Below are 25,262 nucleotides of genomic sequence, written 5' to 3' on the forward strand. Positions count from 1 at the left end.
AGCACTGTTGACTTGGCATAAGAGCTCATGCAATTACTTAAATAAACGTGTCATGTTGGTGTGACTGCAATATTCTACAGATTTGAATGCCTTAAGTTAATATATAATAAGTTATCCAGTAGGCTTTCTTCTGTATTGCTTTTTTCAGTTTAGGTTAACAATACTTAATTTTTAAACAGGTACAGGTCATTAAAATAATTTTTTGAGAGTATTTTTATGAATGCTTAAAGCCTAATTGGTAATACTAAAAATTATATACAGCAGCATAAGGAGATAGCTAATTGAAATGACTCCCACACTGGAATGTATTGAAACAATACAAGGGCACAATGACAGAGTGTGGGATGTCAAGTGGAGCCCAAATGGAATGCTACTCGCATCCTGTGGTACAGATAAAACCATTCGCATATGGGGTAAAGAAGGTAATAATAGCTTCAATTTTAAATAGTAGATTAGTATGTATAGTCTAGAACTCTGACTGCCGTTTACCAAATCTGGTAATGTATTTGTCTAATTGGCTGCCAGTATTGTGATAAGTACTGCTATTGCGTAGAATTTTAGATCAATAAATTTCAAACCTTTTTACTTGAGACACACCATGCAACATGGATTTCATGTAAAGCACACACCATTTACATTATCATTATTTTAGTTGTGACATAATAAATAGTATGTATTATGATGTTTGAAGAGATCTTTATATTTTAACTATAAAGTTGATGGTGGCTGACTTGTGTTAACCTGCTTGGAAATAGCAAACGCAACTGTGATGTAATATCTACATGCATCCCAGCAATCACAAAGTAATTATAGTGTAACAAAATAGAATAAAACCAGTTGGTAAATAAAAGAAAAACGGGAATAAAGCTATATTAAAATCAAAAAATTAATATTTATTTACAAAGTCCCATAAAACCTGCATCTCTGTTTAGGCTGTCATCATAGATGAGCAGTACCACGGTACTGTAGTACCGAATTATTGTATTACTTTACTTATTACACATTACTGCGGTACTTTTTGAGTACCACTGTTGGTACCGTTTTTCAAAAGTACCAAATCTCTGTACCGACTTACTTTTTTCAAGACATTTCAGTCGGTCTCTGTACTTTTCACATGATTATTAATTCCAAGCCTTAACGCATGCCAAATCATTACACTGGGGAACAATTTTGGACAAAAAATTTGTTGACTTTGATTTTGCACTTGATTTAGGCTAATTCTGGTGTGCTGAATTCAAAAATGCCGCCAGTTTTCTTCTATCACGTCAAGTTTTTGCTCTACAATCTACAGCATACATCCAAAATATGCAAATTTTCAGGACTTTAGCTGTATTGTTTTTCCATTTGTAATAGGAATGCACAGGCTAATCATATTGTAAGTTATATACAAGAAGAATCAACTGAATTATTAAGCAAAAAAGGCACAGGCATCGATTTAGGTCGATGCTTTTCCCCCATTTTTGGTTGGAGGATGCAATCATCCAACGAAACTAGATAAGAATGGTAAAATTGAAGTTAGTTGCTTTCCACTTTCAACCATGTATGTACTCGTACTTTCCAGGAAAACAGACAAGCAATAAAATAATATCTGTTCCTATCCTTGCAGAGTGATGAGTGGTGGTTCTAGGTTCATAACATTTCACACTATTGTGCAATTTTGCATCAGTAACTGTCAAATGCCTTTAAAAAAATGACGACTCGGTTACACCACACGTTTAAAAAGCTTGTCAACTGCGCTCAAAACACGTGTTACCTCGCTTTGAAGTTGTAGTTTCATAAAAGCGTGGAATGTTTTTTGGAAAAGGAGCGAAGGTATCGTACTTTCGTTTGAGAGAAAGTGCGTTTTTACCATACTTTCGAAGTGACAGTAACTTTGTGTATTGCCATAATATACAGGGTTTACTGGAGGAGTTGGGAATTCCGATCTACAACTCAATTGAATGGCGAATGTTCATTGACAGCTCAAAGAGGATCTTAAAGTGCGTCCTTCTCTATAATAGCAATTTATACGGTGCAGTACCAGTTGCACATTCAGTTAGTCTTCGTGAAGAATACGGAAACATAAAAAGAGTCATTGAATTGTTGCAATATCACAAGCACAATTGGATCATATGTGTTGACCTTAAAATGTTATGTTTTCTTCTTGGTCAGCAACACGGATACACAAAGTACCCCTGCTATTTGTGTATGTGGGACAGCAGAGCTCGAGATCAGCACTGGGTGGAGAGGAACTGGCCTCCGAGATCTGACCTTAAACCTGGTGATCCCAATATTCTACATGAAACACTTGTTGACAGAGAGAAAATTATTTTCCCACATCTGCATATAAAGCTCGGCCTAATGAGGCAATTCTTTAAAACATTGACAACTGAAAGCAACAGTTTTAATTACCTTGTTTGGGCTTTTCTTGGCCTGTCAATACAAAAAATTAAAGCTGGTGTATTTGATGGTCCACAAATTCGACAACTCAACAAAGATGAACGTTTCAGTGGTTCAATGTCATAATTGGAAGAAAATGCGTGGTTATCATATAAAAACCTTGTCAAGGGATTTCTCGGGAATGCACGGGCAGAGAATTATATCGAAATTGTTCTGAAGCTATTGGAAAGCTACAGAGAACTCGGCTGCAACATGAACATCAAGATGCAGTTTTTGCATAGCCATTTTGCTAATTCCCCGGAAAACCTTGCTGCGGTTAGCGATAAGCAAGGAGAAAGATTCCACCAAGATCTGAAGGTGATAGAGGAAAGATATCAGGGAAGATGGGACTTACAAATGCTGGCTGACTATTGCTGGAGTATTAAGTGAGAATGCCCACAGCTTGAACATACCAGGAAAAGCTACAAGCGTAAACTTTTGCCCTAAAGCTCGCACTTTATTTGTCCTGCAGAAGCAATATCCGTTTTAAGGAACAGAATAGAGCTTTACAAATGTTTATTTGAAAACCATTGAGTTACTTTCAGTTGCTTGTAGTTCTTAAAATGATTTATACAATGAACGCAAGTATCTTAAATGTTGTACTTTTTTGTGGGTTATGAGACAAAGCGGTGGGTGGCTAGCTCAAAAACTTGACGTGATAGAGAAAAACTGATGTCATTTTTGGAATCAGCACCCAAAAGTTAGTCAAAAACAATTGTTAGACCGAAGTCAACAAAAATTGTGTTCCCTTGTGTTATTTAAGATTTCTTTTCAAACTGCTTTTTGAATGCTCTCAGCATAAATTTAAACATAATGAGGTCTGAATAGATTCTTTCACAAATATAAAAACCAATTTTTCAATGATTTGAAATAATTTGTTTTGTGACTCGAGTCAAGTCAACCAAAATTTCCACCTTAACAAGAGTCAAGTTTTTTAAGCACTAAAACTCAAGTCAAGTCTTTTCAAAAACCCGACTCGGGTCTTTCCATCTCTCTTACAATTATTAAAAAGCAAATATGTGTTTTACCATGTTTTGTATGTGCAGGTGCATTACGCACATTATATGTTTAAATGTCAGTACATACATAAATTTCATCTCAGGAAATAAATGGGTCTGTAAGTCGATTCTTCAAGATGGACACCAACGTACTATTCGCAAGCTTGGCTGGTCTCCGTGTGGTAACATGCTTGCTTCTGCAAGTTTTGACGCAACAGTTTGTGTCTGGGACAAGCGCTCAGGGGAGTTTGAATCATCAGCCACATTAGAAGGACACGAAAATGAAGCGAAAGCAGCAGTTTGGTCCCAATCTGGCACATACTTGGCAACTTGCTCTCGAGATAAATCTGTATGGATTTGGTCCGGTAAAATAAAAGTCGTAACTTAAGTATAATGCATCCATTATAGAAATTTTCAATGCATAACGGCAAGATCAACGATTTGCATTTCTGCCATAACATAACATGTTTCATAACATTCCTCATAACATGTTAACCTGTTGTATTTGGTAATTATTCCTGTGTGTTGTAGTGGATGAAGATGGTGATTTTGAATGTGCTGGTGTGCTAAGTGTACATTCTCAAGATGTGAAAGATATTTCTTGGCATCCATTTGAAGATGTATGATGAAGTATCCAGCAATGAAATGTGTTATTTGATTATAAAAACCTGGCATAGATAACTAAACATCAAGACTAAAAAATTCTATTTTATGGTCATGCAAAATCACTATGATGTAATATAAAAGAGTATTTATTGATAATAATAAATTGTAATTTCTAAAACAATTCCGAATGATCTGGTAAAATTGCTGAAAAAATCTTTTATCAATTCAGCTAGTTGCATCTGCCAGCTATGATAACACTGTAAAGTTGTTTAAAGAAGATGATGGGGATTGGATATCATTTGCCACTTTGACTGGTCATTCATCAACTGTTTGGTCAGTGGCCTGGTCAAAGGACGGCTCAAGATTGGTGACTGGGTCTGACGATAAAACAATTAAAATATGGAGAAGATTTGACCCTGGGAATATGGAAGGTTGCAAAGATATTGTTTATCTTTTATAAATTGTAGAATTGTAAATTGTAATTAAACAGCTTTGTATGTAAAAAAGAAAATACAGTTTTATTGCAGTACATGATATTTTGTGGTCGTAAAGTAAAACTTCGCAATTTGCTGCAGGAGTACACACCAGCGGGGAAGACCCTACTTGGAAATGCGTGTGTACCTTATCAGGTTATCACAGCAGACCTATATATGCAGTTTCATGGTAAGTATATTATCATGATAAATGTTTTATATTTACTTGTATTCACTTTACTTGTACGCCGTCGGCTCGGTAGCCGAGTGGTTCGAGCGTTGACCTCGCAATAAATGCGGCTGTGTTCGATACTTTGTGGCGCTATACTGTTGTAATGCTGTTGGACAAGGCATTAATGTTACTTTCTCCTGTTTAGCGGACCTGGTGGAAAATTCTATATTCGGGCAATATAAAAATTAAAAAAACAAATGTAAACAAAATAAAAAATGTGCTACAATCGGTACTTTTACAAGGCTAGCTCAGTAGCCGGGGCTCAAGCGATGACGAATGATCGCCAGGTTTAAATCGTTCAAAGACTTCCCTCAGTACGAGGATAAAGATTATATCGTATCATAGCATTTCATTAGTTTTGACAAAAGGATTTCGAGAAATTACATTAACTTGGCACGAAAACCACGTTCTAGAAGGTAGACAACTGATGCAATATTAATTTCTAAACCAACTCTACTGGAGTAGACTAATTTTTATTGCACAATTGCAACTTAATTTAGCAATATGAATTACCGCACAAAACGTGCTTTTCTTGTTATTCTTAGCCCGCTGGTCTTTTGCAGGTGTCATAACACAGAGATGATTGCAGCAGCTAGCGGCGATGATTCTGTTTCAATTTTTCAAGAAGACCTATCGGCAGGTGACCGCGCAGAACCTGTATTTAACTTGATTTGCAGAGTACGGCACGCGCACGAACAAGATGTTAACGCTGTGACTTGGAACCCCAGTGTTGCCGGATTGCTTGCCACTTGCAGTGATGACGGAACAATCAAAATATGGAAAATGACCGGCGAATGATTAAGGTCGTCAGCTTTAAGCGAGTTTAAAGTGTTCTCCTGCCTTTCTGCTATGCATAAACGAAAGTGCTCAGAAGATTTAGCACGGCTAGGTCAAACGTCGTATGGTTCATTACGAAAGATGTTACGTGTTGGCCTTTCTAGCGTGCAATAAAGTCAACCACAAAATTTCTCAGTTTGTTTTAAATTTTCCGCTTGGTTTTAATGTGAAATTTTCCTTTACGTGATAGGCGCTGGTTCTTCAGCCTTATGGGTCGGTCTGCAATACCTTTGAAAGGATCTTGTTGTAATCGCAAACACATAGGCCATAGGGTTTTTAAAATCATTTGTTACGGTTATTATAATAAAAACACTCAAGGACTGGTTTCATGGTCGAATGGTTGCCAGCAATCTTGTAGGCCGTAGTTAACTGAAAGATGTGAAGTATACAATGTGGCGGAAATTTGCTCTTTCCGAAGATATTGTATGAATGATGTTCAAGTACGCCTATGCAGATCAATAGGTAGAATACACCTGATGACGTAGGCCTATATTGGTGTATCGTAGAAGTAGTTTGGCATATCAGCAAACAGTTGCAATAGCTTCAGTTGAGTGGTATGATTCTACTTAGTGGTCTTTTTGCGTTTGATTCAAGCAATTACAGATTCGCACAGTGAGAAAAAGAAATTACTTGACTCGCTAAATAATTTTAGAGTATATTTTCCAGCAAAGATTAAAGATCAGCGCCATATTAATTAATTTCATGCATCAACTTGTCACCAAGAGAGAATCCACAATTTAAAGAATTTGCAGGCACTTTAGGCCTGCTGTTATTCGTTTGGCATGGTTTTCTCCACTTTGAATTAAGTATAGACTAGGCTGGTAAGCCAACATCTAACAAGAAAAAATACAAAATCATCGGTAATAATAACATAGGCCTAGCTGCAAGTTCAAATAAGAAATATATTACATATAGTGCACGATGCACGTGCAGGAAAATGATAAACTTTTGCATTTTTCAAAACTAAATTTAATTAAAAATAGGCTTACCATACGTCCCGTTTTAGCCGGGACAGTCCCCCTTTTTAACGCCTTGTCCCGGCGTCCCGATCGGTCGGCCAAACATCCCGGTTTGGCATTCAGTCAGCCAGCATAGGCATACCGCATAGAAGCCATACACGATCACTATTGTTTTTGCTATGTAGCGTACCGGTACTTCTTGAAGAAGAATTCGTGATCTTGTTTGTTATTTATTTTATTGTATTCGATAAAAAAGTTATCGTGACGTCATTGTTAGCGGATAATTGGTACAGCTTGTTACTTTGGCTAGTGGTTTCCTTGTTAGCTAGTTAAGCCGTTACGTTAGGAGAATAGACACACAAAAACTTGATTTTAGCTATTTGGGATTTAATTGAAGTTAAATTAGCATTAAAAGGTAGATTTAGGTAATTAGGTTACTACATTGTAACATTCAAGTTAGCCTAGTTAGGTTAAAAAGAACCATTAAAATGACGTTTTGAACGCATGATTTTTCCGTTGAAATAGAGGCAGCCATCTTTGTATCGTTAACGTCAATTCCTTCCTATTTTTCGAATTGAAACCGATATTTAGAGAACTAACACTTGAACTTTCGATGACAATATGGCCATTGAAGACAGCTAGGCTGGGTTTAAATGTAGGCTTACGTAATAATTCCGAAAAATGTCAAGTTAAAAAATCACAGCTAAGGGGTTTGGGTTGTTTGAAAGCGTCCCGCTTTGAAGCCACAAAATTATGGTAAGCCTAATTAAAAATAATGACAACAAGGAGCAACAAAAAATTGGAATTTTCCACAATTTTTTTTAAAAATTACTCTACTCCGTATACCACGAGCATATAGGCTACTATAGCCTGCTATTGGCCTATATATACTGTAGGTTTTTTAAAATAATTTTTATTACTGCTAATGATGCTTTAAACGTGTAGGTCTAATTGCAAGTTTTCCTTTTGTCCAGCAACTTATGTCGAGTTTTTATTAGTTAAATGTTGAATAAGTATGGCTAACCATTTTATGTTCACCCACCAGGCTAGGGTTTTTTCCGAGAAATATGCGGGCAAGATAGCGAAATAGTTAATCATTTAGCTACTTTACGTTTGCTTGTATTGTATTGCTGTGGTGCAAGGCGCTTAGTTCAGCCTTCATAAAATTTATCTGTGTAAATAAAGCTCGAGGAAAATTTCAGTTGTGAAGGTTGAAGTTGATGTTTGTTATACAAAACTAACGTATCTGCTCTTGAATTCGGTGGAAAAAGGGCTCGACTTTGTTCGTATAAGATACTTTTGTTTTTGTCATAATCCTAATTTGGTTTCAGATTAAGGGCGTGACGAAATGGTAAAAGTTATTTGCGTAGGGCCCCCAAAGACTGGGACTAAGTCGACTGCAAGAGCTTTACGGATTTTGGGTTATAACGAAGGTAGGTCTACTCTAATTGTTAATTTTTCAACTCGTCCTATATTTATTTAAATGCATTCATCGCAGAGTTGCAATGATTCCAGTAACTTCTATGAAAGGTTTTGATTTAAGCCACTTCCGACAATGGTCGTATGGTCACTTCTCATTGTTTTAGCCTTAGCATTAAGCCGAAAATAAACTTCCTTTGTTACGGTTAAACACATGGGCTTGTAGCTAGTGCAAAATGTTGTGCAAAACGCCAAACTAACCTTAAAATGCGGTATGATCTAAATTATGAAGCAATGCAGTATATCAGCAAACGCATACGGTACAGCTAAAAAAATGCCAATTTTATAGAACTTAAAAAACATTTTGTTAATAAAAACAAAACTTTTGCTTTCTCTTCGGCTTAGTTTCCGATATTAATCGACTCGCCAACTTGATTCGAGTTCCGTTTAAGGAATGACTCGAGTCACTTTTTCCAAAAAAAACCGACTCGATTCAAATCGTAAGTGACTTGTCTTGAGACTTGAATTTAATGACTTGTTTCTGGCTCTCTTTTTTAGTTATTATGAGGGCAGTATCAGTTCTTCCTATAAAATCTCTCCTTGATTGTCTGATGTAATTTTGCATTACTCCGAGTTCGGTCTGGTGCAAAACCCCTGACTGAGCATTTACCGTATATGCTATTCAGTACATTCCATCACTCGGACATTTGCCAAGAAAAAGTTGTCAACTGATTGAGTTGTTCGGTTCGAATGTCCTAATAACGTCTCTTTATCTTTTCTTGAGGCAGTATCGACCACCATAGTAGGCCTACTGTAGTTCATAGAGGATGAGCGGTTATAACGGTTGTATGGCGTTTTCCGCTGTTGCTTTTGTGTTTTGTTTTACTTAGCTATCGCGACATGCCATTATAGCGTTATTAAACATCTGCTTTTAGACAGCGTAACAGAAATTGGCGAGCAAATCAGAATGATCACTTATTGTACAAATTGTGGGTCGTCACGACACGCCGTTTTAGCGTAACCATATGGCTGTGTTACACACCTGTTTTTGTTTTAGTATGGGATTACGAAGAAGCACTGGAATTCGGCTTCAACGAATGGTGGGATGTGTTTAAAAATCGCAATGTAAAAGTTCAGGATGTAATTGAGAAGTTATACACCAAAAACGTGGAAGCAGTAGTCGATATGCCACATTCTCACTACTTTGAATTTTTTTTAGAACGATGGCCCGATGCAAAGGTATAACTATAACATAAAGACTAAATAAAGAAATCCGAAGTAGTTCTATGTCCGATATGAAGAAATAAGATATTTTTATTGTATTTTATTTTAAAAGATTTTCGTCTGCAGATTATTTTGATGACGAGGAAAGAAGACAGTTGGTATAATAGCTTTAAAAACATGTTGGAGAGTGCACAAAAGGATCATCCATTCCTTTGGTATCTGCAATTTATTTCTCCAGCAAGCCATCGAATGACACAATGGCATAATGATATGCTCTCTGCACTGGTATGACATATTCTTCATCATATAACACAAATAAAGGCAGAAATTTCCCGATGGACTGCGGTATTGTGAGCTCACCATTTATCATTGTTGCTATGGCGCATGTTGTACGAGCTCGTATGCTCGTATTTACTTTGTTGTTTGCACCATTACAAATCATAATTACTCATCATGGGCTAATTCTGGCATATTACGCTTGGGACTTTGACAGGCCTTATCTTACCCCACAAGGCATTCTTTTGCGTTGAAACGTTATTGGATCGTAGTTTCTGCGTTTCATTTGTTGCCAAGTTACAAAGCACGGAGCCGCGTCCACCGAGTTACTTTGCGTGACTTGATTTGGCCATTACAAATTTTGATAAGGCTACCGCAAGTATATGTGGTTGGGCTTACTTCCAAGCATTGGTTCATCGACTCCCCGAAACCCATTTATTGGGGTCTTCTGTTCTTTTTTATCGCATTTTCCTATTTGCGACTACTTGTCGTCTAATACCTAGAAAAACATAACAATATTCGAGAATACGGCGCTTCAAAATCGTCGTAGGCCTTTGCGGTGTAACAAATTCGTTTTATACGGCGTTTCGGCGAAGGCGTTTTAAACTTGTTTATACATATTATAAATTCAGTTTGGTTTGTTTGACTGACAAATTTTGAGAACTTTTACCAATCTTAAACAAATGAATACATTTTGCAAGCTTAACCCCGATTCATCCAACTTACAAAATTGTGTACTTTTTTCTCTTGATCCTATTTGTCATCGAGTTTATGAATGCAATATATCCAAAAATAGTATATAGACTATTGACATTATAACACATTGGAAGTCAGAAACAAAATTGATAGGTTGTATTTTGTAAGGTCTGCCAAGCATTTTCTAAAACACACACCACGTTTTCAACTGACAAAACATAATTTTATCATGTATAAAAATGCATGTCAAAACACAACGCATCAAAGTTGCTCATTGAAGCCGTTTTAGCGGCCTAGGCCTCCTACTTGATTATTGGAACGACCTGGCTCCTCTTTTAAAAACTAAACATTTAAAAATTAGTAGTTGTGGTGATTTTCCTTTTCTTGTTTGTTTTCCTTTTCTGCCTAGCGCATAATCACGCCGCCTTAATTGGTTCTTGTGTTTTGTGTTGGTTTTCGTCTGTACGACGTTATTCAGTAGTAAGCGTAATGTCGGTTGGTTAATGCTAAGAGTTTAGCTATGTAAGTGTTATATAGCCTTAGTTGCTCTTTGGTGCTATACCTAAGTTCCAAGGTCATGACAGCAACCCTTCAGCAAAATTTCAGTCTCGCATTTTGGATTCCAAATTAACTAGGACTTTGTGGGCATTTCACGGTCGGTCACTTTCCTATCTTTTTCATCGAAATTAGTCAACTATGCTCATAGACTGCAACTCTGTGTGCAATAATAAAACGAAAAACTGTAGGCCTCCATCGTTCTTTGAATAAGAATAGAAGTTACCGTCAGCGTCTATTTCCAGGAACATATAGTTGTAAATGCTTAGCCCCAGCATTGTGCATTACCGTCGATTTCTTCGTAAACCACTTTCCTCACCACCCGCTCCGGTTACTAGGCTTGTTTGATGCTTTGGGTGGAGGGAAGGGAGTTTTATTTTTTTCAAATATTTATGGTTTTGTTTCGGTAATGACATTATTTCGTTAATGGTAATTAGGCCTAATTATATGGCAATTAATAATTAACTAATACCGGTGCTCGATGTATGCTATTCTGTGCAGTAAGAACAGCAATAAAGTTATGTCACGCTAGGCGAACTTGTTTTTAACTTTCGTTTACCACTTTTGAGAAACATATAGAAACTATTAAAATAGAAGGTATTTTCTTTTTGGTAACATTTTAATTTTTAACAGGGTTCCAGCGAACCAAACCCTTTAAAGTGGAAGATGTGGTTCCGGCGTCACAACGCCTACGTCAAATCAGTCGTACCAAAAAATCAGTTGCTTGTTTATAATGTAGAACATGTAAGTATAAGAAAAGGAAGATAATTTTAATAGCACATAAGTGCCATGCCTGAAAATTCTGATGATCTTCTGACAGGGTTGGGGGCCTTTGTGTGAATTTCTTGAGAAAGATGTCCCCGGCGAAGATTTTCCTTTTGAAAATAAAGCTGGCTCCAAGAGGTCAATCGCTGAGCGCGTTATCGAGGAATCTTCTATCGTAAAGCAAGTCAAGCTGGAAGCTACACTAATTTTAGGGCTTGGTCCTATTATTTTAGCATTTGTATTCTACAGCTTATACGCGTATTTTAATTAATTCGGCCTTTGGGTACTCCAATTAGATGGAAAATCTGTTTTAAATTATTAACTTTTAATAATGGCTTTAGTGTGTTAAAAAATCCATGCAGCAAAGCGTTTAGTTTAAACTTGCGCACTCTGTCATTTTTATGTCATATGTTATGTTATGTCACTCTGTCACATGATTTATTTCTTCAATTTTAAAAAACTGTTTTAAAATTGTTTTTTTTATCAAAATACGAAATACTACAAAAAAGAAATGAATTTTTAATGAGAATTTGAGCAAAACTTAAAAAATATTTTTAGTTTTGTTGTAAAATATTAGATGTTTCCCAACCTTATAAAAAAGTAACAGGCAAAAGCGCCGATCAGTGTTTATGGCAGCAGACCGGCCGGGACAGATGTTGTTCGAAGTTTGTTGATTGTAATATTAAGCCCATCAAAGAATGAAAATGAGGTTACATTTTGATTAATAAATATAACACAAACATAATGGACAGCAAGATCTGAGTGTGCTGTATATTGACATGCGTGACAACTGCCACGTCATGCTTGCAATCAAAGACCATTCTGAAGCAGCGACAGTTTCCAAGAAGTTAATCTAAGACGTGACAAGCTGTTACCTGACGCTTGCATTGATAATGTCTACGAGGCAATTATTGATTCAAACTTGCATTAAGCCTATTTCTAATTGGCAACCACAGATTTATTGAATTTAAATTATGAGGTTTTTGCATTCAAATTTGAAGATGGTTTTAAAGTCAGTGTATTTGTTGATTTCATTGGTTTATCCAGCTATATACGATGCCATGGGGCTGTTCCTTTAAGCCAATCTAAGATTGTAATCAAATCAGAGAAATCTTAATTTTTCACCAATACACCTGCTTAAACGTTTCTTGTTGACAGAAACGGTGTTTTTGTTTTATGTATGGCTTGTTGTCTGATATCAATTGATTTGACGTGACTCACGTCTTATTTGTCAAATGTATCGACTAGACTTGCGCCTCGAGTTTGATGACTTGATTACAAACCTGATTTAAAGCATTATTTAGGTTAACTAACACACTATAATAATGTAATGTAATGATGCTTGCATGTTAGTACGAGGTTGCAAATAGAGTCTGTCACGCATAAAATGTTTTATGTTTAATTGGTGCAATGGCATTAAAAAAAGTTTAACAACGTTTAAAGGTTGATTCTTGGAATGTATCAGTTGTCGTCCAGTTTCGTTTCACCTATATTTTCTGCGAACTTCTTTGGCGTCAAGCGTCACCTACTTTAAATAACTCGAAGTAATTTGTCCTTTCCACTTTCAGTTAACGAGCTTCGCTGCATACAGTCTTACAAACTTATAAACTTACAAATACTGTACACATTTAAAGAATTTTATTTATAGGCTTGTATGATGAATTTATTTTGTATCATACAATTAATTTAAGTGATTAAGGCCTACTATGTCTGCGGGGCGCTTACTACTTGCATAGGTAAGTCTGCGGGCGGTGTTGGGCCAAGTAAGAAACTGCCACCGTCTACTTTAAGGCATGCACCAGTGATCATGCTTGCTGAATCTGAGGCAAGAAACAAGACAGAATCGGCGATGTGATCCGTCGTCAAATGCTTTTGCTCCAAAATATTCCTCAACCGTATGTTTTCGTAGAATTGAGTTAGGACTTCTTCACTTAGATTAGCATAGCGCGCGATCATGGTGTCACAATGCCCCGGACTGAAAATTAAGAAACAAAAGAAAACAGCTTATCGGTGGAATCGTTTAAAGCCATTCCAGCAGTAAATAGCGACTAAAAACTAAAAGTTAAAAATTAGTTTGATAACTAAATAATGAAATAATTTACCACCATTCCATTACACATTAGCTTTTGCTATTATAAAACTTGACGAATTTTGTCGTTTTACTTAAAATGCCAAAGCAGCTTACCTGACAGAATTCACTCTAATTGCTTTTTTGGAAAGCTCTGTGGAATAAGTAAACATTTCTGTAATTATGTAAATAGTGAGCGCAATAAAACATCGCTGTCTACAGCACAAACTTTATCACAGAAGCGTTAAAATGACCACAACAATTGCTATACCCGTAAGACCGGTTAACATCACAAAAAGTCTGTATAAAAGTAGATAGCCTGTCGGTGTCTAGATTTAGCTTAAAGTAACTGATTATTAGGGGTAAGGAAAATAATGGCAAAATATTTGTAAATCTAACTGTCCAAATACTAACCCAAAGCAGCTGTTTTAGTGAAGTGATCCAGTCCCGCTTTACACATACCATAAACGACGGCAACGGTCCAGGGCATGTCACTCGCTATGCTGGAAATGTTGATGATGTTACCTAAATGCATTGCAAAGTATAAAAACTTGACTGAGTGACTTATTTTAGCTTACTAATAAGCTAAAGCTTTTCAAACGGATTAACATTATAACATTAATTAGTTATGAATAGCCCTACAGACCTTTGGATTTTTCTAAATAAGGCACCGCCAACTGTGTAACAAAGACTGGAGCTCTCATGTCAACTTCAACCGTATTGTTAAAAGTTTCCCATGTAGTCTAACATGTATAAAACAAAAACTTGTTCAACTTTCAGAAAAACTTGCTTATAAGTGTAGTCCAATATACTTTTCAATAATCTTCGACAGACAACCTTACAAACAACATTTAAAATGCAAACAAATTTATCACAAAGATAGTATGTAGGTCTATATAGCTTAAGGCTTTTTTGGGACACGTAAAATTCTAAGTTAGTACCTAGAGAAAATACCAAAATAGATTAGTAAAAAAACGAAGCAATCAACGTTGTAACAACTATTAAAGTGAGTTCAGCAAACAGTAAAACAATCAAACAAAATTTGACACAGTAAAGCAGTGTAAATATTGGGTTAATGTGATTTATTATAATCTCTCGCTTGGGTTTCAATCAATCTCGTTTAAAACTTTGATTGAAGGATTAGTTTCATAACTTTAATTAATCTCATTGTGGTTTTATTATAATTATAGAAAATTTTTTTGTTATTTACCAGTTTATTAAATTTTCGTTTTGGGTATTTCAGTGATAGTTAATTTATCACATATTAACATATTCTGCTCTGGAATTTTAAATTTACCGGTCATACATAATTTAGTGTAAATCTATACATACATCTACAACTCCGCCTATTTTTGCAATAGCGGCATTATTTACAAGAACATCGATTGCATCGTATTCTGTTCCAGTTTTTTCGATTATCATCTCAATATCTTCTTTTTTTTGCAAATCAGCCACAACGTGTAATACCTGTATACATAGAGTAATAGCTACTTCAGTATAGCTTATATGATCAGTGACCACTCATCCGGTAGCCTATAAATAGCCATAACTCCTATATAGAAGGTTAGAATGTGGGAAAGCGCAAAGTATAGCAAATATAGTCACATACTTGTTTTGCTCCAAGATTTTTGCATTCTTGTGCAACTTTTGTAAGTCTTTCTTCGTTTCTTCCGCAAATACTTAAACGGGCTCCTTCTTTCGCAAAGCGTTTGGCAACTTGCGCGCCAATCCCAGAAGATGCTCCTGTAATTAAACAAGGCTTTATCATATCTTAATGGGATACGCTAATGTTTATTTATGTATGGGCTACTCGGAATCTAATTTTTGGCCTTCTTTTATTACAAATTAAATGGATTCAACATATTGTAACCTACCTGTTATAAGCACAACTTTTGAATCAAATTCATTCATTTTGGGCATTGTTATTTGTAAAAACAATTCAAAGTTTCTTATCCTTAAAAGTCGACTGAAAAAAAAACGAGACAAAAAGCCTTAACCTCAACGAAATTAATGTACACTTTCGCACGACTGAAGTTTGAAAACACACCTCTGAGTTTTATATCTGCTTTCAAAGCTGTGTTTTGTAGATTCCTTTGCAAAATCTCATTTGCTTTTCAGCATGTTAGCTTCCTAACAACTGGTTAATAATTGATAACTATATAACTGTAGCTTGCTGCTCTCCAAGAATAGTATCTTTACGATTCGCAATTATTGAGAGTGTAACTAAAATGCTTGTAACATTCCCAAATTAGCAACAATAACCCCACAAATACATAAAGAGCAAGAAAAAGCCTTGAGGCTTAAAACAAGCAGGATTAGTAAATATTTAAAAACTGAATATGATCATGATGAAGTGACTGTGCAGCGACTAAGCAATTGCCTTAGCTATGACCGCAGCAATTCGAAAGGTATTTCTCTGTTGCTTTTATACGCGCTTAACGCCGTAAGCCCGTAAGTATAGCTTGATCTCCAACATGTATCTGACCTGCCAAGTATAACGTATCGTATCGTCACGTATCGCAAAACGTCAATTTCAATTGCATTTTATCTCGTAAAAGCGTTTCACTTGGTGACGTTTTCTAAAATATTTTCAACTATCGGCTTGCATTTGTTTTATAAAAATTGACTTTGTAGTTTACGACATACTATAAGGTACATGTACCGAATAAGGCCCGGTCCCTAATAGGGCCCATTGCTCATATTTCGCAAACCCGTGCAAATAAATAAAAGATTTTGTCCCTACATAAAAACTAATATAAATTCATGATGGTTTACCAGTTTTCATCCTTGTCACGTGATCAACCGATTCGCTAGAGCACAACAAAAATTTGATATTTGCAGTTAAGGTGGTTTTGTTAATTTAGAAAAAAAGTAAGTGAGAATTTGGCCGGTTAAATGAACTGTTGTCAGCCGGCTGAAGTTTTCATGTAACAACCAACTTAATATTGAAAAGGATAATGCACTTTTTTTTGCTAAAATTTTTCTGATGATAAAAATGTGACATTTTTTTCGTGGATGCCACATGCGCCTAATAAGGCCCATACAAGATGCTTGGCTAATTGATGTCCAGACTTCAAGAGTGGTTCCAGTCATCAGTTGGCAAATTGTTGCAGTTACTTTGATGCGCCTAATGGAATCTTTTTAAATGTTTGTACAACTTAAAATGTGAAATTTCTAATAATGTTATATGTTGTCTATTACTATGTTTTGAATCAAAATACTCACAAAATTGGTGGGCCTTATTAGGAGCCTATGCTCCTAATAAGGCCCATTTTTTGGAATTTTTAATTTCTTTATAAAAATTTTTTGGGGGGTTGTAAGGTATTGTGGTTTTAATATGTTGTAGTCATATACCCTCACTAATAGAATACGATTTTTCAGTCTATTCTCATTTATGGTTCTTGAGTTATTTTCAAAAAAGTGTTAGGTGGGCCTTATTCGGTACAGGTACCTTAGTAAATTCATTTCGATTTAAGGCAGTGTTTGATGATTAATCAATCATTCACTCATGAGTAAATCGATGGTAGGTATATGTAGCTGGATAGTGGACGCAGAGAAACTCGAACATCGTTACTCGGATACGGTCTAAATTTCCTTTTTTAAGAGCGACGAGTTGGAATTTATGTAGCCCAATGCATATACAAAGAAATGTAATACATACGAAGAATTTGAACAATGACAATGGATCTAAGACCGAGTTAACGGAAAATTTTTTGTTTTTGTAAAAATGCTGTGATGTAAAACAAAAACCTTTCTTAAATAAAAATTCAAATCTTAAAATGCTTAGAAATCAGTTGTCGACATTGAGTTGAAACATTGCATTTGAACTAGTCAGAGTTAAGCAGAAGCGCCCGACCTCGGTTTGCAGACGGCTAAGCCGTACCAAAGCAAACCTGGGTAGCGAAAGGCCAAAGGTCTTTCCTGCCACTTTGCATTTACTGAAATATAACAACTCGTCCTCAAACTTACAAGCCTTAGCCAACCTTTTTGAAATCATTTCAGGAGACGGTGTATTGCATATGACTATGTTTGACGCAGGTGTGTAGCCTACATCACCTGACTCTGTACTAAAACATATAAATGGCAACCAGGCTTAATGTAAAAGCCGGAGTTAGTTACTAGAATTATACAAACCAGTTATAGCAAACGCGTGAAATCTTAACGCATACTGAGCCCGAGTCACCGCTGTCACGAATCTACTGACTTACCTTTAACTGTCCAACATAATAGAAAGTTTTAGTTTAAGATCTTGCTATCTCATTAGAACATAGATTATTATCCTTTCTGCATTATTTTTGTGAAGACAAACATTGCTTTTACAACCAGCTGTATCTCACATGGTTATACTAATTTCCAATGTAACCATTACCATAACTTCTGTTGATATTTTATTTAGAAGTAACATTGGAAGTGTTGGAATGGACACAATGTACAACGCGGCGGTGATAAATGCAAGCACGATCGAAATAAACGTAACGACAAAAATCAAGGTAACAAAGAGATCTCGTTCCAACAAGACATATCAAAATCAAATACGCTGCTTCAGAAGTGTACCTGGTCGACTCGATGTACAGTTTTACACAGTAAACACTGTATTCACGGGATTCATTCATGGGTCTTCTTTTTCATAAATTTCATCTCGCCTTCTATGGCAGCGGTGCGCTTGCTGCGTGCCTCACTTACCTACATAGAAGCAGTTAGCATTAGTTTTTGCTCTTGTTACGTACCTACGTTTGTTACCTTAACACAGTGCTAACCGAGGGATTTTAGCATTTATCTTGCAAGCAACCATAATGGCTATAACTATCCACAGGTGCAGCATTACCAACAACCATGTGCAACTAAACACCAGACGTTATGTGATATTTCCATAGCATAGGGTCAAAAGTAATGTACGGTAAAAACTGCCAACACCTATTAACTAACACCTAACACCTGCTAACGCCAAGAGGAGTCTATTGCGGAATACTACTAATTGGAAATATAAGAGCTTGGCAAACTTTTATCAGCACAATTTAGTAAATTGTTAGTTATCGCCACTGTCACCGCGACCATAATGCAGCACAGAAAAATGAAAAACAGATTATAAAGTTTCTCAAATCGTGTCAAAAGTGATGGCTTAAGTGTCCACTCTAAATAAAAAAAAACACAGGTGCGAGTGACCGAGAGTAACAATACATACAAGAAGAGCAATTAAGAGGTCCGTTGATACAGAAACTGCAGGATTGTCACACTTGCTATCCTTCAGATAAAGGGCTTATTGCGTTTATATTAGGTAAAAATGATAACGGAAATCATTGGAAAACAAGATATGTAAGCATACCTTTTCACTCATAACCGATTTCCTTAAAGTACTTCGCCGAAGTCCTTTCGGTGTGCTTTGTTTCGTTGTTTCCATCATGAGTTGGGTGGCTAAAAATTGCTGCAAATACAAGCACACATGAACGCTTCTGGAGTTTAATAAACCATACCTAATTTAATGCAATAATTAGGCGAAGTGACTTACTGCCACCTGATCCATGACATCATTCTGCATTTCTAGCGTCATCTTGTAGACATCGTGTTCATGACTGTTGTACATGAGTGCATTTTGAAACATGAGCATTAGGTCTCTCTGGAAGTCACTGGTGGTCCTAACCTGAAGGCACAGCAGTGTTGTGTTAATTCAATTAGCATCACACATGTTATTTATCTGCACCAAATTGCTGTAGTTGACGAGAAATACATATGGCAAAGCTATTACAACTGCATCAGCACATTTTCAATTAAAAACAACCCTGACTTTTTACAAGCATACAATAAATAAATATGGAAGCATTGATAACTTTTTTTTCTGTCCAGCTGTACTCACCACTCCTGTTTCAAGGTTCTTTTTTAAGGTAGATAAATCCATGGCCCGATACACTGTGTTTGAATAGTTTGGTGCAATATCATCTGTCACTGGTTGCAAGAAGAGGCTAGCGTATCTATAAAACATTTCGATAAAAATAGCTCTGATAAAAATTATAGGTTTAAAAAAGAAATTCTTTAAAGCTACAGCATTTAACCATATAACTCGGTTTCCTAGTCATTGAAGATGGAACCAAAAATTCACCTATGACTAGCAACTTGCTTCCACAAAATCATGATCGACTTCTTCCAAGCTCGGCTCTGGGTAGTAGCTTCTGCATCAATATCACTCCTTTGCAGAAATAGAAAAAAAATCAATTAGAATAGAAAAAAAAGCAATTAGAACACAAAAAATCACAGGTGAAGTTTGTGAATTTTTTTCCAGTGATTTGTCTACAATTGGCCATTTTACTCACGTGCTTGATAATGCAGGGCTACTTGGAAACTCATATGCAGGAGTACTGGGAAAGCTGGATGGGTATCCTTAAAATAAATTTAACATATTTTGCAAATGCAGGACACAATGCTTTTAATAACCACAAGCACTGATGTCGACAGCTCAAGTGTTTATATATGGAAATTTATGCACAGCCAAGGGGCTGACAAACTCTTCTTTCAGTGTGATGTTAATTTGGCAAACTTCTAATTGGTCTGATACCTATATCATACAGCTTTTCATTTTCTTGATATTCTTCATTCAATACACTTTCTTTTTGTGATTTGTTCTCTTCTTCCACTGCTAGCTGCTCCTCTTTTTCAAACACTTTCGTTTTCAAAAACGTGTTTTCATCAGTGTTGTTTTCGCAAACCTAGTAAGGTAATAAATAGTTCAACTGCTGCACATGATGCTTTTTAATGTTACTGAAACTATGTGCTGACTTGCACTTTTACAAACAAAAAATGACGAGTAAAATGAAAAATAATAAAACAATTTTATGCAGAAGTACCTCTGTTGTTGTCAGATGAGGTGCACTTGCAACGGTTTCAGTTTCTAGGACTTTGTCAGCACCTTCATCTTGTTTCCTTTCAGCTGGTACATTGTGCACAGCCTTTAATTTTATATCCGATTCATTTTGTTCCTTACTTAAAACAGGAGTTGTTATTTTTTCAGGGTTAACTTTCTGTAAAAGTGGTGCGGTTACAGTTGTGGGTTCTGTTGAAGTGTAAGGCAGACAATCTTCTTTGGGAATGTTAGTAACATCCCCATTTTCAAGTTTTTCACTGAAGACATCATCAGAAGGTTCAACAAGTTGTTTATCAGGATATATAGATATGGCACTTTCTGGTGCAGATTGAGTCGCAACTGATTGTGACGACTGTTCTTTATTTTCAGTTGAAATGTTTTCTTGTATAATGTTCTCCATCACAATGTCACAGACTGCAGAAACAGATTTGACTTCTTCAACGGTGCTGTCCTCATGACCACCTTTTTTCAACAAATCTTCTTCTTCCTCTTCTTCAACTTCATCTGAATCAGATTCAATCACCGGAGTTGGAGTAGGAAGAGTTTGGTCTAAAAGACAATTTCAGTTATATTAATGTTGGGGCAATAAACCAAAAACAATATTATATGAAAAGCTTTCCAATAAAACTGCTTTTTATATTACTTGAAGGAGAAGAAATATTTTCTTCCTTTTCAATAGAGGAAGTAGAAACGTGGGATGAATGCCTTGATGAATGTGGAGGTGCTGGAAAGGAATCTTCATCAACGTCTTGAACTACCTGACAATTGAAAAGGAGAAAGGATAAGCAAAACTGAGCCATAAAGAAGACCATAATGTCTCACAAAAGATTGTTCATTATAAATAATAACTAAATGTGAAAGATAAGGATATACAACACATACCTCCATCTCTACTGAAGTATTGTCTGGTTTACTCTCAGTATCTTGGATGTCTTCACTTCCTTCTGTTTTCATTGATTCTACATTATCCTGTGCAAGCAAACCAAATGTACTTGTTTTACGGCTACTGAATGATGCTTTATTAATAAAGGATAACAAAATCGGATTACCCTATGCAAAAAATAATTCGTACTTAAATTTGAAATGATCGTGGATATTTGACATTTTTTTAATAACATTATCCAAAATGTTAAAGTCAAATATGAAAAAACTGTAAAAACTATAACAGCACAATACCTGCATTTCCAACTCTTCAACATCTTGTGGTGGTTGTTTGTCTTTAGGAGAAACATTTTTCACTGCGTCTGGTTTTGAAACAATTGTATCTAGAATCAAATTTTCATACAGTCTGAAATATGTCAGCATAATTGGTGGCTTAATTCTTTAGTTCCACTAAGAACTAGACATGAGCAAAACTATGTACCATATATTACCAATTCGATCTGCACTTGGAGTCTTTACTTTAACGATGTTGGGAGTATGGCTGACTTCCGTTGATGTGACAGATGACAAAGGTGGTTTTTCATCAGTTTTCTTTTCCGCATCTTCTTTCTCAGTCTGTGTTCTGAAATAATTAATAAGTTTAAAAACGAGAGTGTATAAATGAAATATAAATAACTTTATACTGAAATATAAATAACATGTTTCCAATGCTTCTTTCAAGTATATACCTTTGTATATCAGCAAGCATATCATCAAGCTTGTCATCAAGTTCCCCAGACTGTATCTAAACACAGGATAACAAAAACCTTTAAGATATATGGCTGTTCTGATTGTAATTTTGCCTTTAATTTAACTTAAGTACACCTACCGTCTGCCAAGTTAAGCTGACATTTAAGTCGTATGCCCAATTCTACTGAGCGCTGAAATTTCACACACAGAGTTCAACATAGTGTAAAATTTATGGTTATATTTTCATGAGATATTTTTGCAGACAGAAAATATCGAAGTGCAGTAAGTTATGAACATTTCAACGTCCAGCAGGTGTAAACACAGGTTTCTATGACTAGTTCAAACAAATACGTACAGAGCCATCATTCATATACCTGCTCCAAAGTATGTTTAAATTTTTTGTATTTATTCCGTTCGACACGAATCAATTTGCGAAGTTCTTCTGTTCTTTCCTGAGTCAATTTCCGCACTATGGCCTCACTCACTGATGGAGTCTGCATGGAAGATGAAGACGAAGATGACTCACTTGATTCAGTACGTTCCCCTCTTTTTCTTCTACATTTATAAAAAAAACAATATCGTATTAACTATAAAAGCAATGAGGGAGAGCATAACTATGCATAGGCAGGTGAATTAATCCATGTGGCATTTGTCAGAACGCAGCACCGTTTCATCACACTGTAGTACCTATTGCATCACCCATAGTTATTCTAAACATCTGCTTTGTTGCCGAAAAGTAGCTTAATAACCTAATGTAAATCAGTTTTTAGTCCAAGTCAACCACAATTTCTTTTTTAAAAAATCGATACATATTTATATTATCACTGAAACTAGTGCAGAGAAGCCTAAATAATTACAAAAAAGAGCAAGCTAATATCTTTTGTCTTGCTAACTCAATATACTACTGGTCTCATTTAGTTTGGTCAATGGTCCTAATTCAGTATTTGTATATTCATTTTGTTCCGGTGATGAATGATATTATTCTGTTGATGGAATTAACAACAGTGGCTTTGAAGTATTACTGCACTCGCATATACAAAGTCCCAAGGTGGAAACGGCATTAACGTAGTTCGATGGAATATGCCCTGACTTGGCATTTGTGAGCAATAGCACTGACAAACAACCACTAAGCTGATGTTTCTTAAGCTCCAGAGGTCTCACTCTCAATAATTACAAATTTCTTAATAAACCTTCGTTAATAACTATGTGCAAACACATGACATCAGTTCCAAGAACTCAGTGAAGTGATGTTACTCCAGAAAGGCAGACTGGAAGTGTTGTGGCCTTACCAACAAGTCTGCATCAGGTTTATTTATTTATGTAAAGCTGAATTACTCTCTACTACTCCAAATTTCAGCATTGCCCTGATACATAGAAAAAACTATTCCACATGGCCATTGCACTATCAACTCGTCCTGCTGGAATTCTGTATTGAGATCCTCTACCTCTCCTTCTTTCATGCCTCTTCATGAACTGCTTCTAACAAAGCGACACCATTATGTTAGAGAGGTTCAATGTAAAGCAGCCAAAGTGGTGCACAAAATTTGTCAAAAACACCGGTCGAGGTTGACTTTCACATTTGAATTGCAAAGCATGTAACATTCTAAACAACATTACTGGCCAATCAACTAACTACCCAGGCCACCACAAATTCCATCACTACTCAGCAGCTGGTGTAAAACAGGATGCACGAGAAAGAGGGACTGCAAGTAATCTAGACTTGTGGCTAAGAAAGTGTCTGACCTATGTAGAGTAGAAACACCTTACACCTGACAGTGGAAACTTGGAAACATTCCTGGAGATTTTCCCCCACAAGAGTTTGTTGTGGCCTTCCAACAAAGCTTGGGAAACTAATGAATTATGCTCAAGCTTTCCCTTACTACCTTTCCCCAACACAAGTTACACCGCCTTTACCACAGTCAGGATTCAAAATGGCCAGTGTTTTGCCACAACCAATTTTAACGTTTTAATGTCAACAATGAGTGCCAATGCATTCTAGAAGGAGTACACTTGATGAATAGAAGCTAGGCTTATGCATGATGATTTCATGACTTATGCATTAGTTTCGGTTATAATTAACACAAAAGTGATTTCACAGTTTAAAAGAAAAGGTTTCATCATGTTAAAAATGTTTCAATCAACACAACAGAACCAACCCTAATTTGAATAATTGTAAAACTTTCAAACTAATTTTGGTGTTGCTGCTGCTATATATGCAAACGCTTTTGTTCCATTTTGTGGATGAGAAGAAAAGCAGTCGGAACGTTTTGTAGCCCTAGCTCAGCCCTCAGTGAATCAATTTCAAAACTTTTCATTGTAATATACCTGAGCTTTCTGAAGTTTTGATCACAATCAGATACCAGATATTAGACAAATGATAATGAAAACATAATCTCAACTTAATTACATAACAGTTAACGCAGTAGTTAATCAGAAATAACCTAGGAGTTTCGGCAGCCTCCAAAAGGGCAGTATACTGCTGTGCACAATTCTTTGGACTAAACCAATCAGGAGGACGATTTAGCTCACCCAGGCGACGAAGCATACGGCTAACACTGCCAGACCTAAAAATATTTTGAAAGTATGATTAAGAAAGTCTGATTCAAATAGTTTCATGATGTTTTTATGCTAAAAATGAAACGAGATATTTAGTTATCAGACAGAGAATGTATGACGAAAAGGTTTTGTGCAACAACAATAACTTTAATATTTACCAGTGCTGATCTCCACTGTGATACACAAATGATGCTATGGCCAGCTTTTCACGGGTAGACCACTCAACATCAGGATTCATTTTGAATGCTCTGCTTTAACTATTTTAATACACAATTCAATTCACCTTGTACTATATTACCTTACTGTCTAAACATAAAATATTTTTACTTTGTAAATATTCGAATTATATACGCTACATTTAGGCCTATATACAGATCTACAATACGAAACATGATGATAGTCCAGTAAAGAAGAAAATTTTGCAAAACTTATTATTAAACTTTCATAAAAATATTATGATATATAGCCTATAATCCAACTATGCAAATTTCAGAAACAAAACCGACTATTGGAAAAACCAGTTCTACAGTTTGCAAGTATCATTTATTCTACATTAATGGGCATTATACAAAGTTGTAGAAAAAAATAGGGTCTAGTATGCAAATGCACAACCAAATGACGTCACAATTTGAGTAATTGGGGTCTAGTGTACAAACGCATTGTGTGGTTGTGTACTTGCAGAGTTGTAGGCCTATTCTAGACCCAAACAATATATT

The 25,262-nt window shown here is 35.9% G+C and overlaps 5 protein-coding genes and 1 long non-coding RNA gene across 8 annotated transcripts; 3 read left to right on the forward strand and 3 right to left on the reverse strand.

Moving 5' to 3' along the window:
• Positions 1-164: 164 nt before the first annotated feature.
• Positions 165-5,889, forward strand: LOC143459792 (putative cytosolic iron-sulfur protein assembly protein CIAO1 homolog). The gene is made up of 6 exons (XM_076957071.1): positions 165-422; positions 3,521-3,781; positions 3,948-4,036; positions 4,252-4,453; positions 4,598-4,685; positions 5,291-5,889. Exons 1-6 carry the CDS (start codon positions 287-289, stop codon positions 5,523-5,525), a joined length of 1,011 nt encoding a protein of 336 aa, XP_076813186.1. The 5' UTR covers positions 165-286; the 3' UTR covers positions 5,526-5,889.
• Positions 439-3,514, forward strand: LOC143459793 (uncharacterized). Its single transcript, XM_076957072.1, has 2 exons — positions 439-1,812; positions 1,897-3,514. Exons 1-2 carry the CDS (start codon positions 1,789-1,791, stop codon positions 2,503-2,505), a joined length of 633 nt encoding a protein of 210 aa, XP_076813187.1. The 5' UTR covers positions 439-1,788; the 3' UTR covers positions 2,506-3,514.
• A 313-nt stretch (positions 5,890-6,202) lies between the features above and the next one.
• Positions 6,203-6,733, reverse strand: LOC143459794 (uncharacterized). Its single transcript, XR_013117780.1, has 2 exons — positions 6,554-6,733; positions 6,203-6,397 (listed from the first exon to the last, which is right to left on the reverse strand). It is a non-coding gene; the product is annotated as an uncharacterized LOC143459794 (long non-coding RNA).
• A 1,026-nt stretch (positions 6,734-7,759) lies between these two features.
• LOC143460948 (uncharacterized) lies at positions 7,760-12,984 on the forward strand. Its single transcript, XM_076958644.1, has 5 exons — positions 7,760-7,956; positions 9,000-9,181; positions 9,293-9,451; positions 11,327-11,437; positions 11,514-12,984. Exons 1-5 carry the CDS (start codon positions 7,872-7,874, stop codon positions 11,727-11,729), a joined length of 753 nt encoding a protein of 250 aa, XP_076814759.1. The 5' UTR covers positions 7,760-7,871; the 3' UTR covers positions 11,730-12,984.
• A 97-nt stretch (positions 12,985-13,081) lies between these two features.
• On the reverse strand, positions 13,082-15,539 carry LOC143460947 (putative oxidoreductase TM_0325). 2 transcript variants are annotated; one of them, XM_076958643.1, is made up of 7 exons: positions 15,401-15,539; positions 15,136-15,269; positions 14,901-14,993; positions 14,173-14,269; positions 13,941-14,051; positions 13,644-13,680; positions 13,082-13,433 (listed from the first exon to the last, which is right to left on the reverse strand). In XM_076958643.1, exons 1-7 carry the CDS (start codon positions 15,444-15,446, stop codon positions 13,163-13,165), a joined length of 789 nt encoding a protein of 262 aa, XP_076814758.1. In that variant the 5' UTR covers positions 15,447-15,539; the 3' UTR covers positions 13,082-13,162. The 2 variants fall into 2 exon arrangements, with proteins under 2 accessions (XP_076814758.1, XP_076814757.1); XM_076958642.1 differs by having other exon boundaries at positions 14,859-14,993.
• A 2,362-nt stretch (positions 15,540-17,901) lies between these two features.
• Positions 17,902-24,848, reverse strand: LOC143460445 (bromodomain-containing protein 8-like). 2 transcript variants are annotated; one of them, XM_076957941.1, is made up of 16 exons: positions 24,705-24,848; positions 24,432-24,554; positions 22,365-22,545; positions 21,990-22,045; positions 21,753-21,883; positions 21,556-21,623; positions 21,262-21,348; positions 21,023-21,137; positions 20,363-20,928; positions 20,074-20,224; positions 19,832-19,898; positions 19,621-19,707; positions 19,378-19,492; positions 19,033-19,164; positions 18,850-18,948; positions 17,902-18,209 (listed from the first exon to the last, which is right to left on the reverse strand). In XM_076957941.1, exons 1-16 carry the CDS (start codon positions 24,782-24,784, stop codon positions 18,132-18,134), a joined length of 2,136 nt encoding a protein of 711 aa, XP_076814056.1. In that variant the 5' UTR covers positions 24,785-24,848; the 3' UTR covers positions 17,902-18,131. The 2 variants fall into 2 exon arrangements, with proteins under 2 accessions (XP_076814056.1, XP_076814055.1); XM_076957940.1 differs by having other exon boundaries at positions 21,556-21,644.
• Between the last annotated feature and the right edge of the window lie 414 nt (positions 24,849-25,262).

The sequence above is a fragment of the Clavelina lepadiformis genome, chromosome 5 (assembly GCF_947623445.1).
Source record: "Clavelina lepadiformis chromosome 5, kaClaLepa1.1, whole genome shotgun sequence".
NCBI lineage: Eukaryota > Metazoa > Chordata > Ascidiacea > Aplousobranchia > Clavelinidae > Clavelina > Clavelina lepadiformis.